Raw genomic sequence first — 17,299 nt, 5'->3', positions numbered from 1 at the left:
TAAAGCAAGATTTTTCAAGGAAAGAGAAGTTGACATTTTAATCTTTGTAGCATTATTACTGAGCGATTTTCTTCCTCCCACCGTAGGTTTTGTGTGACAGCTGAAGGCACTCTTGTGTGCAGTACACAGCCCAGGGTCAATGTGCACCTAATACTGCTGAGAAACGTTACGTCAACTTCAGCCTTGGTAGAGCCAACAGAGTATTGAAAGCCATGCGTGGGTTATATTAGCTTTGACATTTTGTTCTCAGTTGACCACTTCCACTGCCCCATGAACAGATAAGAGTGCATGACATTGGAAGGTATAGATCTTATTGTTTTCATCTTGTATAATGAGACCAAAGTAGGACACTATTTGATAGTTGCTTTTCTTTCACTCTTTTCCTTTCTCAAAACTTTTAAATTAGAAGTTGTATCATTTCTGCGTATAGGTACACATGTGTGCACATGCTTGTGTGTGCACTTTACTTTTCTATTTTGCTAGGGTCTCTGCCCAGGAATCCCTGGTCCATCATCCCTGGGCTGGCAGTACAGACACTGGCCACTGCACCTGGTTTTTAGGTGTTCACTAACTATTCTGATTTAAGTGAGTCCTCATGTTTCTATGGTGAGCACCGTACAGATTGAGCCATCTTCGCTGCCCTTAGGGTGTTATAGGTTTAATGTAACCAACTAATAAAACATTTCAGAAACAGTTCATAATCCATAAAATAGAAAAGAACGTCAACATTTGCTGAGATTTTTCAAAAATGAATGTTCATGGGATTGAGGAAGAGCTAGGGAAAGAAGGCGAACATGACCAAAACACGTAGGGTAAAGCTCCCAAATAATTAATAAAACTGCATATTCATAAGATACAAATCCAACCTGATGAAAAGGCAAGAGTATAAAAACATGGAGATGGTGACATAAAACTGTAACATTGTCCATTCGGTTGTTTAGTGGTACTTGAACACCTGGTTCACATTACTTATCAAAATACATTGAACAGCATGTCCTAAAGATTGTTTCCTTTAAAATTGTGTCCTTCTCAAAACTTCCCATCACTCACCAGTTCTTCACACACACATGTCATTTCCACATGATGCCACATAAGTAAACATAATAAAATATAAATAAAACATAAATAAATAATAAATAAATAAAACATAAAGAAAAACTCCAAGAATGCATGTCCTATGTAGTTAAAAACAGGCTCATTTTCACTGTCAGTTACTCCTGCCTGCCTCTGAGTGCATGGCCATTGCAATGCTGTGTTCACTGTAACAGTTTTCCAAACTGTATTTCAGAACAAACCTAGCAGTGCTAGGTTCTGGCACTCACAGTTTGTGATCTTTAGCGTCCTCTTGACTTCTCCACTTCCTGATCCTCCACAGCCATCCTCATCATCACAGTCTCCACTAGCCTGCTCCAGCACGCCTCCACCACTGCCCGGATGAAGAAGCTCCCACTTGTCGGGTTTGGGTGACCTACCCTGTAACAACTGGACATAGACAATAGATATATACGTTAACGGCACAGGCTCAGTTTACTCAGAAATTCAGACATTAGCATGATTCTTTCACATGAATTCACTAGTAAAGTGTAGCTCAGTTATTAAAAAAAAAAAATAACTGAGCCAGGCATGGTGGAGCATGCCTTTAATCCTGGCACTATGGGAAGCAGAGGCAGGCAGATCTCTGTAAGTTCGAGGCCAGCCTGGTCTACAAAAATGAGACCGGGACAGCCAAGTGAAGTAGAAGTTTTGGTTTCTTTCAAAACTCAGTTATGTTATGTAAACAGGTTTTTGTTTTAATGAAAAGTGTGGAATATGGGACTGCCTTAGTTTGTCCACAGCTGATAATTGCCTCTTGCAGCATGGAGAGGGGTGTGGATTTTGCCAGTTGGAAATAGCCTTGAGTGGCAAGGAGAGGGGCATAGCCTTTGCTAGTTGCAGCTAGCTGATAGATACGAGAGCCCAGAGAGAGAAGGCACAGAAGCTTGGAGGAGATGGACTAACAGAGCAAAAGACAGGAAGGGTCTTCAAGGAGACAGATGGAGGAGGAAGAAGGCTGCATGTTTGCCTTGCTGCGTTTGCTGTACAAGTCCTGATGACTGAAATTGGTATTTTCCCAAAGAACACGATGACCCTAACTGGCCAGATCTAAGCCTAAAGAGGTCTACATACCTTTTCCCTTCTAACCTTCTTTTTCTTTTACCTAAGATTGGGGTATTTGAAAGGGAGATAGAGGCTTAAGGAACCCCAAATAAAATAGAGGTTAAAAAAAACAGTGCCTTATGAACCAGAGGATCCAAGATGGTGGCTCCAGGAGGACACTGCTTTTTTAAATTTTAATTTTAATTTTTTAATATTCTTTATTATTATTATTATTATTATTATTTACATTTTATTAATGCTGTATCCCAGCTGTATCCCGCTCCCTCATTCCCTCCCAAACCCTCCCTCTCTCCCTTCCTCCCTCAACTCCTCCCTGCCCCTTTCCAAGTCCACTGATTGGTGAGGACCTCCTCCCCTTTCATCTGATCCTGTTTTATCGGGTATCTTCAGAACTGGCTACAAAGTCCTCCTCTGTGGCCTAGCAGGGCTGCTCCTCCCTTGGCAGGTGGGGAGATCAAAGAGCCTGCTGTTGAGCTCCTGTCAGAAATAGTCCCTGTTCCCCTTACTATGGGAAACCAATTGGTTACTGAGCTACCACGGGCTTCATCCAAGCAGAGGAAGGACACTGCTTTTGGGCTTCATCCAAGCAGGACAGCAATGTTGGTACAGCAACCAAGAGACTGAACTCTGGGCCTTAAAACACCAGCTATTGTGTTTACCAGGTGAGAGGAAACTCCACGATGTGGGAATCAGTCATGTCCACTCTCAGGTCACCCAGTCAGAACCTGGAAAAGATCCCTGGTCACACAGGCACTAGGTCACCAGACCAGAGCCACATGCCTGTGTGTCCTGATCACCTTCTCAGGCTGAATGGTGGGCAGAAAAACACCAGAGACTGGGAGTCCCAGTGGCAAGAAAAACCCACAGGGAAGGAAGGAAACTGGATTGACCTCAGGTCATCCAGTCTATCCCTGGAAAAGGTCCCACAGAATGGCGAGCTCATGCCATGACCTCTGAACTGGGCTCCAGTCACCAGCACAGAGACTTGCTGTGTGCCCAACTGTCCATCACAGACAGAACTGTGTGCCCCAGGGTATCAGAGGCTGGGTTTCCCTGTCAGGACAAAACCCCACAGGGAAGGAAGAAAACAGGGACTGACCACAGGTCACCCAGTATATCCCTGGAAAACGTACCACAGACCAGAAGGGGCACGATGGCAGCCCAGAGACCTGCTGTGTGCCTGACTATCTGTCACAGACAGAACTGTGCGCCCTGGGACACCAGAGACTGGGAGTTCCTGTCAGGAGAAAACCCCATAGGGAGGAAAACAGCTTAGAGCACTCAGCTGACTCCCTCCCCCCCCCCCCCGCCCAGCACACATGGGAAAGTTCCTGGGAAAAGGTCTCAGAGTCCTGCCCAGTCACCAGCTTGGAGCCACCACCCACCCCCTGTGCGCTCTACACACCACCTCAAACACAACAGACTGGACCTTCCTGTTGGGAGAAAACCCCATGGTGGGGGAAATGTCTGGCCCTACCTCAGGACACCTAGCTCTGAAAAAAGTTTCTGACTATCCACAGGCTCCTGACTCTAGCCTCCAGCTGCACACATGAGAGATAGCTCAGCTGCCACTGAATACCACTTGGGTACTGTGGCACAGAGCCCCAACCACAGACCTACAGAAAACTGGGATCCCCGAGATCAACCCCCAGATACAGCTCCAAGGGGCAACCAGTTTTCCCTAAATAAACTGACCAAACCAATGGGCACCCACTTTACAGCAGCAGCTCACTAAATTTACAGCAAGAAACCCAGAAGCAGTGCAGCTGTCTCCAGGACTTTTCAGGGTGAGAGGAGTCCCCTCAACTAACAAGGATCACAGTTACTGCTCAGGTCTGCATGCCTGAGGTGAGCTGTGGCAATTCCTGAAAAACACCGACCATACAGTGACCATACCCAAAAAGCTGAGGAGGGTTCCTCCAGGAAAAACCATCTTCCTGCCATGGGGATTCTCTCCACCACAGGATTCCAGGAACCACCAGAAACTAACACCCAACACCTAAGATAGCCCAATGGGTAGAGGCCAGCGTAAAAGCTCAACCAACAAAAGACAGAAATATGGCATCTTCAGAACCCAGTTATCCAGGGGCAAGCACCCTGAACACCTCAGCATAATTGAAATTCAAGAAGAAGACCTAACATCTATGGTTGTGAAAGGGATAACAGAGGAAACAAATAAAATGCATTAATAAGTAGAGGAAGATAAAGACAAACAGATTATGGCAATCCGAAAAGAAATAGAGGAAGATAAAGACAAAAAAAGATTATGGCCATCTGTAAAGAAATACAGGTAGTTGCAGCCAAACAGTTTGTGGCCTTTAGAGAGGAAATACTTAAATCATTGAAAGAAATAAAAGAAACAGAGACTTGTTCAAACAAACAGCTGAAGGAATGGAGGAAAAACGGGAAAATACAATCAGACAGGTGAAGGAAATCAACAAAACAGTTCAAGATCTGAAGATAGAATTGGAAAAATTAAAGAAAACACAAATGGAGGAAATTGTGGAGAGAAAGAACTTAGGGAAGAAAACAGGAACTACAGAGGTTAGCATAACCAATAGGCTACAAGAAATGGAAGAACGAATCTCAGGTGTAGAAGATATAATAGAAGAAAATGTTAAATCTAAAAAATTCTTGACACAGACTGTACAAGAAATCCAAGACAACATGAAAAGACAAAACCTAAGAATAATAGTTATAGAGGAAAAAGAAGACTCCCTCCTCCCAGGCCCAGAAAATATTTTCAACAAAATCATTGAAGAAAATTTCCCCAACTTAAAGGAGAGGCCTATAAAAATACAAGAGGCCTACAGAACACCCAATAAATTAGACCACATAATAATCAAAACAGTAAGTATACAGAACAAAGAAAAAATACTAAAAGCTGCAAGGGAAAAAGGCCAAGTAACATATAATGGCAAACCCATCAGAATCACACCTGACTTCTCAACAGAGACTATGAAAGCCAGAAGGGCCTGGACAGATATCATGCATACCCTAAGAGAACACAGATGTCAGCCCAGGCTACTATACCCAGCAAAACTCTTGGTCCTCATAGATGGAGAAAACAAGATATTCAACGACAAAAACAAATTTCAACAATACCTACACAAAAATCCAGCATTACAGAAGACAGTAGAAGGAAAAAAACAGCCCAAGAAAACTAACTACTTTCAGAAAACATAGGAAATAACCTCACTAAAGCAAAACAAAAAGTAACCCAGCACACAAAATTACTACCACAGACAACATCAAAATCAAAGGATCTAACAGCCACTGGTCATTAATCTCTATCAACATCAATGGACTCAATTCTCCAAAAAAAAAAAAAAAAATCTGTTGCATACAAGAAACACACTTAAGGCACAAAGATAGACATTACCTGAGGGTAAAGGGCTAGAAGACGGTTTTCCATGCAAATGGACTCAAGAAGTACAAGCAGTAAACAGGAGTAGCCATTCTAATATCTGATAAAATAGACTTTCAACCAAAATTAATAAAAAGATATAGGGAAGGACACTTCATGCTCATCAAGGGAAAATTCCGCCAGGAAGACATCACAATCCTTAACATCTATGCCCCAAATACAAAGGCACCCACATTTGTAAAAGAAACATTAATAAAACTTAAACCACACATAGATCCCCACACAGTAATAGTGGGAGACTTCAACACCCCCTCTCAACAAAGTATAGGTCAACAAAATAGAAATTAACCAATGAAACAAAGACTCTGACAGGTCATGAATCAAATGGACCTAACAGACATCTACAGAACCTTACACCCAAACACAAAAGAATTTATCTTCTTCGCTGCGCCTCATGGAACTTCTCAAAAATAGACCATTTAGTTGGTCACAAAGCAAGCCTCAACAGATACAAGAAGATTGAAATAATCCCTTGTATCCTATTTGATCACCATGGACTAAAGCTGGACCTCAACAACAACAGAAATAGCAAAAAGCCTACACACACATGGAAACTGAACAACTTACTACTAAATGACAGTTGGGTCAGGGAAAAAATAAAGAAATAAATTAAAGTCTTCCTAGAATTCAATGAAAATGAAGACACAACATACCAAACTTATGGACCACAATGAAAGCAGTGCTAAGAGGAAAGTTCATAGCACTAAGTGCCTTCAAGAAGAAATTCAAGACAGCTCATTCAAGCAACTTAATGGCTCACCTAAAAGCCATAGGGGAAAAAAAGAAGCAAACACACCAAAAAGGAGTAGACAGCTGGAAATAATCAAACTGAGGGCTTAAATCAATAAACTAGAAGCAAATAAAACTATTCAAAGAATCAATGAAACCAAGAGCTGTTTCTTAGAGAAAATCAACAAGATAGACAAATTCTTAGCCAAACTAACTAAAAGGCAGAGAAACACTATCCAAATTAACAAAATCAGAGATGATAAGGGGGATATAACAACAGACTCTAAGGAAATCCAAACAATCATTATGTCTTACTTCAAAAGCTTATATGCCACAAAGTTTGAAAATCTAAATGAAATGGACAATTTTCTTGATCGATTCCACTTAAATCAGGACCAGGTAAATCAATTAAATAGTCCTATATTCCCCAAGGAAATAGAATCGGTCAACAAAAGTCTCCCATTCAAAAAAAGCCCAGAGCCAGATGGTTTCAGCACAGAATTCTACCAGACCTTCAAAGTAGAGCTCACTCCAGTTCTCTTTAAACTATTCCACAAAATAGGAACAGAAGGAACACTACCAATCTCATTCTATGAAGCCACAGTCACCTTGGTACATAACCTAACAAAGACCCAACAAAGAAAGAGAATTTCAGGTCAGTCTTCCTTATGAACACTGATGCAAAAATACTCAATAAAATACTTGCAAACTAAATACAAGAGCACATTAAAGATGTCATCCACTATGACCAAGTAGGCTTCATCCCAGGTATGCAGAGGTAGTTCAATATATAGAAATCCATCAATGTGATCCACCATATTAACAAACAGAAAGAAAAAAAAAAACACATGATAATCTCCTTTGATGCTAAAAAAGCATTTGGCAAAATCCAACATCCATTCATGTTTAAAATCTTGGAGAGATCAGGGATAGAAGGCACATACCTAAACATAGTAAAGGCAATATACAGCAAGTCTATAGCCGACATCAACCTAAATGGAGAGAAACTTAAAGCAATCCCACTGAAATCATGCACAAGGCAAGGCTGCCCACTCTCTCCATATCTCTTCTACATAGTACTTAAAGTCCTAGCTAAAGCAATAAGGCAACTAAAGGAGATCAAGAGGATACAAATCTGAAAGGAAGAGGTCAAAGTATCACTATTCACAGATGATATGATAGTATACATGAGTGACCCCAAAATTTCAACCAGAGAACTCCTTCAGCTGATAAACAACTTCAGCAAAGTGACTGGATAGAAAATAACTCAAAAAAAATCAGTAGCCCTCCTGTATACAAAAGATAAAAGGGCTGATAAAGATATTAGGGAAACAACACCCTTCACAATAGCCACAAAAGACATAAAGTACCTTGTTATGATCATAACCAAGCAAGTCAAAGACTTGTATGAAAAAAAAGTTCAAGTCTCTGAAGAAAGAATTAGAAGAAGATATGAGAAGATGGAAAGATCTCCCATGCTCATGGCTTGGCAGGATTAAGATAGTAAAAATGCCCATCTTACCAAAAGTAATCTACAGATTCAATGAAATTCCCATCAAATTACCAACACAATTCTTTACAGACCTGGAAAGAAAAATTTTCAACTTCATATGGAATAACAAGAAACCCAGAATTGCTAAAACAATCCTCTACAATAAAAGATCTTCTGGAGGTATCTCCATCCCTGATCTTAAGTTGTACTATAGAGCAACAGTTTTAAAAACTGCGCCTGGCTACCCAGAGGCTATTTAAGCTGTGGGCTGGCTTTCCCCAGGGTCCGAGGATTGTTCAATGTTCCTGAATAAACTGCATTGAAAAAAAAAATGAGATTAAAAAAAAAAAAAACTGCATGGTACTGGCATAGAAACAGAATGGTAGATCAATGGAACTAAATAGAAGACCCAGAAATAAACCCACACACTTATGGACACCTGATTTTTGACAAAGATGCCAAAACCATACAATGGAAAAAAGATAGCATCTTCAACAAATGGTGCTGGTCTAACTGGATGTCTACATGTAGAAAACGGAAATAGATCCATACTTATCACCCTGCACCAAACTAAAGTCCAAGTGGATCAAAGACCTCAACATAAAACCAGACACATTAAATCAGTTAGAAGAAAAAGTTGGGAAGAGCCTTGACCTCTTTGGCACAGGAGACAACTTCCTGAACAGAATACCAACAGCACAGGCTCTAAGAGCAACAATAAATAAATGGGACCTCATGAAACTGAAAAGCTTCTGTAAAGCAAAGGACACTGTCATCAAAACAAAATGACTGCCTACAGATTGTGAAAGAATCTTCACCAACCATCTATCTGACAGAGGGCTAATATCCAGTATATATAAAGAACTCAAGAAGTTAATCAACTACAAATCAAGTAATCCAATTAAAAATGGGGTATAGAGCTAAACAGAGAATTCTCAATAGCGAAATATCGAATGGCAGTGAAACACTTAAAGAAATGTTCAACTTTTTAGTCATCGGGGATGCAAATCAAAACAACCCTGAGATTTCACCTTACACCCATCAGAATGGCTAAGATGAATAACTCAAGTGACAACACATGCTGGATAGGATGTGGAGAAAGGCACACTCCTCCACTGCTGATGGAAATGTAAACTTCTACAACCACTTTGGAAATCAATCTGGCGCTTTCTGACAATTAGGAATAGCACTTCCTCAAGATCCAGCTATACTGCTCCTAGGCATATACCCAAAATATGCTCAAGTATACAACATAGACATTTGTTCAACCATGTTTGTAGTAGCTTTATTTGTAATAGCCAGAAGCTGGAAACAGCCCAGATGCCCCCTAGTTGAGAAATGGATACCGAAATTGTGGTACATCTACACAATGGAATATTACTCAGCAATAAAAAAACAAGGAACTCATGAAATTTGCAGGTCAATGGTGGGAACAGGAAAAGATCATCCTGAGTGAGGTATCCCAGAAGCAGAAAGACACACAGGGTATATACTCACTCATAAGTGGATACTAGACATATAATATAGGATAAACATACTAAAATCTGTACACCTAAGGAAGCTAATCAGGAAGGAGGACTCTGGCTAAGATTCTCAATCCCCATCCAGAAAGGCGAAGAGGATGGACATCGGTGGAGGGAGAAAACAGGGAAGAGACAGGAGCCGACCACAGAGGGCCTCTGATAGGCTCTACCCTGCAGGGTATTGAGGCAGATGTTGAGACTCATAGCCAAACTCTGGGCAAAGTACAGGGAATCTTATCAAAGAAGTGGAAGATAGTAAGACCTGGAGAGAACAAGAGCTCCACAAGGACAGCAACAGATCCTAAAAGTCTGGGCACAGGGGTCTTTTCTGAAACTGATACTCCTATCAAGGACCACTCGTGGAGTTGGCCTGGGACCCTAGCACAGAGGTAGCCTATGGCAGTTCAGTATCCAAGTGGCCTCCATAGTAATGGGGATAGGGACTGTCTCTGACATTAACTGATTGGCCTGCTCTTTGATCACCTTCCCCTGAGTGAGGAGCAGTCTTACCAGGCCACAGAAGAAGACAATGCAGCCACTCCTGATGAGACCTGACAGACTGTGATCAGATGGAAGGAGAGGAGGGCCTTCCTTTTCAGTGGACTGGGAGAGGGACATGGGCAGGGAAGTGGGAGGGTGGGATTGGGAGAGGAAGGAGGTATACAAAGTGAATAAACTGTAATTAATAAAAAATCAATACAATTATAAAAAACAAAACAAAACAGTGCCTTTCAAAGAGGGTGGACATCAGAAAAAGGAGAAAACAGGGAATTAGTTAAAAGCCTGCCACAGAGGACCTCAGAAAGTCTTTGCCTTGAAGACTATCCAAGCAGATACTGAGCCTTATGGCCAATTTTTGGGCAGAGTGCAAGGAATCTTATGACAGAATTGGGAAATAACAAGATCTGGAGAGGACAGGGGCTCCACAAGGAGAGCAACAGAACCAAAAAATCTGAGCACAGGTGTCTTTCCTGAGACTAATTCTCCTACCAAGTAGCATGTATAGAGATAACCTAGAACCCCTGCACAGATGTAGCCCATGACAGTTCAGTGTTCAAGTGGGTTCTAAAGTAATGGGAACAGAGACTGTCTCTGACATGAACTGATTGGTCTACTCTTTGCTCACCTCCCCCTAAAGGGAGAGCAGCCTTACCAGGCCACAGAGGAAGACAATGCAGCCAATCCTGATCAGACCTAATAGAGTAGGATTTGAAGGAAGGAAAAGAAGACCTCCCTATCAGTGGATTTGGGGAGGGGCATGCATGGAGAAGGGGGAGGAAGGAGGGAGGCAGCTACAGGGGGGGGGATACAAAGTGAATAAAGTTTAATTAATAAAATATTAAAATAAAAAATTAAAAAAACAATGCCTTTTACCAAGGCTACACAGAGAAACACTGTCTTGAAACTCTAAAACAACAAAACAACAACAACAACAATAATATCTTAAACAGTGAAAAATAACAGGCAAAATCTTGTAAAATTTTGGAAAGAACAGCAGTTTATCTATTAACTCTGAAGTGAGGTTTTTCATGATGCTTTGAGGAACAAATTCAGGCCTTCTGTTTCTAAGTGGTTTGACTCAGTGACCCCTAGACTCCTGAATAAGCACTATCTAACCACAGCCAATTGCATCATCACACACACAAACCTCATTGTGAACCCATGGCAAAAAATCTTGTACCAGTTTATAAACTGACAGTCCACAATTTCTTCAGACACAGATCGCTATCAGTCCAGAAAAGAATCCATCAAAACATCTGGCATTTTGGAGAGCCACACATATGGAATCATTTAACATTCCTCAGGTTAAATATGTGGTTCAATGTACACGACATAAGACAGATTTAAAGTCCAACTTACATTTCTGCAAATCATTAATTTTCAGCTTCACAGTTCTTAATTATCATGAATTTATTTGCTCCTATGAGAAAAGTAAATGTAATAGCCATCTCCCTTACAGAACAGAAGTGCTGCTAATATTTTGAATAATATTGAAAATATTGGAACTTCTTTCCAACAAAGTGATGAGATGAATAAAAGAATATATTTCATTTAAAAATGAGACATAAAAATAATCCTAGATGTCACAATTACTTCTCTAAGGCAATTTTGGAGTAAATACGAGCAAACATAAGCAGACGAGGGCATGGTATTAGAAAAAAAAAGTGGCTCTTTGTTGTCCATTTAATAGACATTTATGTTTCTTTGCAAAATACAGAGGAGAGGAACATCAGTGATTTCTGAGTGGTATAAATGCACAAATAGTATACATTCATCTAGATTATAGCATCTTATGCTCAAGATCACAGAGGAAAACAATCTACATAAAACATGCTTGCCATTTAAGAATATTTTTATCAGCCAGGCACAGTGGTGAAGGCCTGTGATCCCAACACACCAGGAGGCAGAGGCAGGCGGATCTCTGTGAGTTTGAGGCCCTCCTGGTCTACAAACTGAGTCCAGGACAGCTAAAGCTATGCAGTAAAACCTTGTATTGAAAAAGAATAATGATAATAATAATACACTTATATCAAGCAACTGGACTTTGAAGTTCATAAATTTTCCAGTTAAAAAGTAACAGGTCACAAATTCTGAAATATTACAGTGTTTTTTTTTTTTAAATTTCTACCTTTGGAACTAAAATATATGAAAAAAAATAAAATAATTTAAAATATCTTGTTTGTCAGCAATTTGCAAAGACTGTGTCCTAGAATTAAGTTTAAAAGAATAATTCCAAATTCAAATCAATCAAATGCCATTCCACAATGAAACTTTATTAATAGAGTTAACAGGTTGGTATACATGCCCATTCCTGGAGATGGGGGAGCAGTAGGGAAACCCAGAAACACAACCAACCTAAAAAAACTCAAATGTGAGGTATAGTAATGATAAGCTGTTTTATTTTACAGCCTTTATCATTTGTTATTCAAGTATTTACTTATTATGTAGTTAGTGTAACCATAAAGGGCTTGGACTTTGAGGTCCAACATCCTGAAATATGAATCCTGATTCTAGCATACTTTTGCTAGGAAACATGTTTATAAGTGAATTCCTTGAGTAACTAATTCAACTTCCTCACTTCTAAAATAGTCTTGGTGCCATTGTCCTACTGGGAGTAAAACAGAAAAACATAGTAATTTGGAAATAAAGGTGCCAACACATTAAAAACCTTTGCATCTGTTTACGATTATCTGTTTTATTATAGTCTATTACAATGTTATTTAAGCTTTCAATATTAGTCTGAATAATTTTCTGACAATTAATCTAATGATGAGGAAGTCTTTTGTGACGACTGTAGCAGACGCCAAACTCTGGGGATGTCATGCTTCCTTCTTTGATGTGCACATTCTTCAAGTATTTCCTGGGATCCAGGCCAGAACACAGACAACTTACGAACAACAAAACATAAATCATCACAACTCTTCCCAAAGAATTTGATCACAAACCTCCAACAGGAGAGTCACTGTAAAAAAGTGCTAATTAAAAACTTTTGAGTTGAAAGTGACCAAACACGTTAATTGTTAATTGAGAATCATGCTTTGATTTATAGTTGTTACTGCTGTAGATGAGGCGGGACCTGGGAAGATGGAGCCCAATAAGTGAGGTAGAATCACTTCTCATGCAGCAGCCAGCGTTATTCAGAGAAGCTTATACTCTAAGGGTTCAAAGCAATCACATGGGTAAAGTTCTCTCAAGTTGAGCTGCATACACAATCACAAGAACAAGCTGCATGTCACAGCATTTTACACAGGGGTGTGTAAACATTTAGTTGAATCACAGCAGCAAGCAGTAATGAGCAATGTGTCTGGTTTTATGTTGACGTCTTTGATCCACTTGGACTTTGCTTTTGTGAAGGGAGATAAATACGGGTCTATTTGCATTTTTCTGCATGTAGACATCCAGTTAGGCTGGCACCATTTGTTGAAGATGCTGTCTTTTTTCCCATTGTATGGTTTTTGTTTCTTTGTGAAAAATAAAAAAAATCAAGTATCTGTAGGTTTATTTCTGGATCTTATATTCAATTCCACTAGTCTAGCAGTCTGTCATGAAATTTGCAGGCAAATAGATGGAACTAGAAAAGATCATCTTGAGTGAGGTTACTCAGGAGCAGATAGACACACGTGGTATATACTCACTTATAAGAGGATATTAGCCATACAATATAGGATAAGCATACTAAAATCTATAGTCCTAAAGAAGGAAAACAACAAGGAGGACCCCAGGAAAGAGGCTTAATCCTTAGAAGGGCAAAGAGGATAGACATCAGAAGTAGGAGAAGAGAAAGAACAGGACAGGAACCTTCCACAGGGGACCTCTGAAAGGCTCTACCCATCAGCATCTAAGCAAATGCTGAGACTCACAGCCAAACTTTGGGTGCAGTGTAGGGAGTATTATGGAAGAAGGGGGAGAAAGAAGGAACTAGAGAGGACAGGAGCTCCACAAAGCCAAAAAATCAGGGCTTGGGGGTCCCACAGAGGCTGATGAATCAGCCAAAGACAGTGCATGGAAAGGACCTGGAACCCCAACTCAAATGGAGCCCATGGGCAGCTCCATCTCCACGTGGGTTCCCTAGTAACGAGAACAGGGGCCATCTCTGACATGGGCTCTGTTGCCTACTCCTTGATCACCTCTCCCTGGTGAGGTGGCCTAAGTAGGACACAGAGAAAGAGGATCCAGACAGTCCTGATGAAATCTATAGGCTAGGGAAAGATAGTAGGGGAAGAGGACTCCCCTATCACTGGACTAGGTGAGGGACATGGGGTGGGAGGAGGAAGAAAGGGTGGGACCGGGAGGAGATGAGGGAGGAGGCTACAGCCTGGATACAGAGTGAATAAATTGTTATGAATAAGAATAACAGAGAAAAAATTTTAAAAATGAGCAATGTGAAGTAAAGTAACTTCTTTCTCTGCTACACCTGGGAGGAGCACAGACACACATTCCAAGGACTATTTCATCTTTTGAAGAAACTAAGGTCACGAGAAAGCTCTTCTCTTGTCCTTTGGGCGGTATTTTCACAAATCCTCAGAATTCTCTTTCTATAATTTCATTCCTGGTCTTTGTTTGACAATAGTGAGTGATAAAATAATGCAGCACATTTAGAAAACCACTTATGCTGTTTACTTTCCTTCACTTTTGCATTAGCTGAGGAAAATTTCTAAAATAGAAGAACTCAAAAATTTAAGAAAGTGTTATTTAAAGCTGTAGTTTTTGTTTTTTTTGGTTTTTTGTTTGTTTGTTTGTTTTGGTTTTTCTTCAAGTTTTCTGTGCTGAGCAGAATTGGAAACAGATCCCAGGACTTTCCACTTTAGTCCCTGGCACTGGGAAGCTGATATAATTTTCAGACCTGATACTTTACAGTATCAGAACTTATGTGAACGTGATAACTCATTTATCAGCTGATTCTGGGTTTATCCAAAGCAAGATTGTCTGTGTGAAATTAATGGAATAAAGTCAGTACGTTAAAAGAAAAATATGTTTCTTACCAGAGACAGAAACTGAAACCATGGTGTTTGGGGAGTTGGAGACAGGAAATCTCAGCGTATGAAAATACAAGCTCTGGTTTTCATCACATCCGCTAAGGGTTCCATGGCAAGAGCTTGACTATGTGAGGCCTCTAGGAACTAAGAATGGAGGAATGTGCTAGGAGGGAAGTAGCTTATCCCTTTTATGATTCTTCCCGTTCCCTAGAACACAGCGTTCCTCAGAACCTCTACGCCACGTGCACTGTGGCTAGCCACTTGCTTTCTCTACCTGAAAACCGGAGCTCAGTATTGATGCTGGGGAATGAGCTAATAAATAGGCTCTACCTTGAACTGATAAACTTATTGTCATTTGCTATGTAATAAATTTAAAAAATTCACATATACTCATGTGGACCATACTTACTTTTTGGAACCATTATATATTTACACATACACATATGTATATACATTATATACATATATCACTATATATGTATAATATACATGTACATACAATACAATTATAAATAATATATAAAATTAAAAAGTCTAAAATATTATAATTTATATGTGATATATAAATACATGAATATATAAAAATATTGATTTTATATATTTATTATATATCACATATTACATATCACATATTATATATTTTATAATATATAACTAGTACAGATAAAGATTATATTATATATGAATATATATGGTACAATATATGGTATAATTGATATATTTATATATATGACATTGTCTCTTACTGTTTCTCACAGCATTATTTTCTAAAATAATACTTTTACCACTTCATTTCTTACCTTTAAAGCACTTTCATGTGCGTTATTAAAACACACACAAACAACAACAACAACAAAACACTGGTTCTCAGCATCAGTTCAGAGAGATGAGTCAAAGGGAGAATGACAAAGAGTGAGGTGCTTGCTAATCTCACAGTATGGCCCTTCTGGATTTGTTCGAATTAAGGTTTATGAGAAATTCCACAAGAAACAATATTGTCTCCTTGGGATTCGCCTCACATTTTTCTAATTTACATAAGCAAATTGCCTGTCTGCAATCACTTGTTACAAACCAATATCCATCTAGAAATGAGGGCAGAGCAAAAGGTAAACGGTGACCTGCCAGTCAAGGTCTCCTAGAGAGTGAGGCATGGGTTTTATTTAAAATTATTCTAAACACAGGGTTTCGCACCCACCAGAGAGCAGCACACCTGTTCTCGGGAAAATGTATTTGCATTGTCCTCCTCTCACTACCTGCTCTGGTTTTCTTTCCAAATAAAACATGCCCTTCTCTTTTCTACAACTCATCATAGTGTACCTAGTTTTTGAATTCAAATATCTCCTATTAATCCTACATATAATTCTGTGATTTTTCTTCAAAAAAATTAAAACATTGTGCCATTAATTACTTCATTGAATCCATGTTTTTTAATATATGTCATAAAATCTTGATGAATGGTATATTTCTCAGAGATGTATTAGATAACTTTCTATATACATCCTGACAGAATTACTTATCATATGTAATAGTTATAGGTAATCAATAATAATAATTTTGACAAATTTAATTAGTATTTATTTGGAAATACTTCATCATCTGTATCGTGTCATTAATGGCCTTTCTATCATATTAACTTCAGTAAAATATTTTCATTTTTCTTCTGAAATGATCAGTGATCATGAAGTTCTAGAATAACTGGACCTATTTTTGCTGGTGGCAAAATTTGTTCACTTATCCAGCTAATAGCATTAATTGAACATATGTTATGTATTAAATATTTTGAAGAAAAAGGCAATGTTCTTAAAAATGGTCTTTATGTGCTTTAATTCCAAGAGAGTATTTATAAATATGCTACAATATATAATTAAACATCCTGAAAATTGAAAAGGGGACCAAAAAATAATGCTATGACTTTTCTAAATTGTTGTCCCTGTACTTTATAAAGAAGTGATTTTAAATAAGCTTAGTCCTAAGTCCCTGGAAGTTTCTAAGAATTTGTTTAAATAAATGTTTGAAATTGAAGATACATTTCTTAGCGTTTGTGTTTTTTATATTTGTTACTATAAGCAGAAAACAGAGAGGTGTTCCCATTACATTTTTAAGCTCTTCTCTATATTTTTTCCTTAAAATTGGCAATGTTGAAATGGTTTCAAAAATTGATTTCGTTTATTTTGTTTTTTCTAGATTAGAAAGTAAACTTTTGTTTTGAATTTAGAGTCATCAAAACAATATGCTTTCCTTGGTCTTCTACAGATGACCTGCTCTCTCCATTTGTCTTTCTCCAATCCTGAAAGATGTATGTTTTACTCTCCTTGGCTACACTGGATCACCCTCATGGAAAAGAGCCATTTCACATCTTACTCTCTCTTCAACCAGCATTTGGGAATCATTCTACTTTTTCTCAAGGACAGACCTTCCTCTTGATGTTAATAAACCACATGTGTATTTAAAGAAACACAAAAAGAGAATGTATGGAATGAACATGGTGCTCATT

General features: G+C 39.0%; 1 protein-coding gene across 8 annotated transcripts in view; it reads right to left on the bottom strand.

The window, feature by feature from the left end:
• Gpc5 (glypican 5) overlaps positions 1-17,299 on the bottom strand; it is a 1,404,356-nt gene that overhangs the window by 744,015 nt on the left and 643,042 nt on the right. For all 8 annotated transcript variants that reach the window (XM_060391586.1, XM_060391585.1, XM_060391588.1 and 5 more), the window contains exon 7: positions 1,323-1,482. In XM_060391586.1, coding sequence (XP_060247569.1) covers positions 1,323-1,482 — 160 coding nt within the window. The remainder of the gene's footprint in view (positions 1-1,322; positions 1,483-17,299) is intronic.

The sequence above is a fragment of the Meriones unguiculatus genome, chromosome 9 (assembly GCF_030254825.1).
Source record: "Meriones unguiculatus strain TT.TT164.6M chromosome 9, Bangor_MerUng_6.1, whole genome shotgun sequence".
NCBI lineage: Eukaryota > Metazoa > Chordata > Mammalia > Rodentia > Muridae > Meriones > Meriones unguiculatus.
Note: the sequence above shows the minus strand (reverse complement) of the source record. Positions and strands in the feature narration are given on the sequence as shown.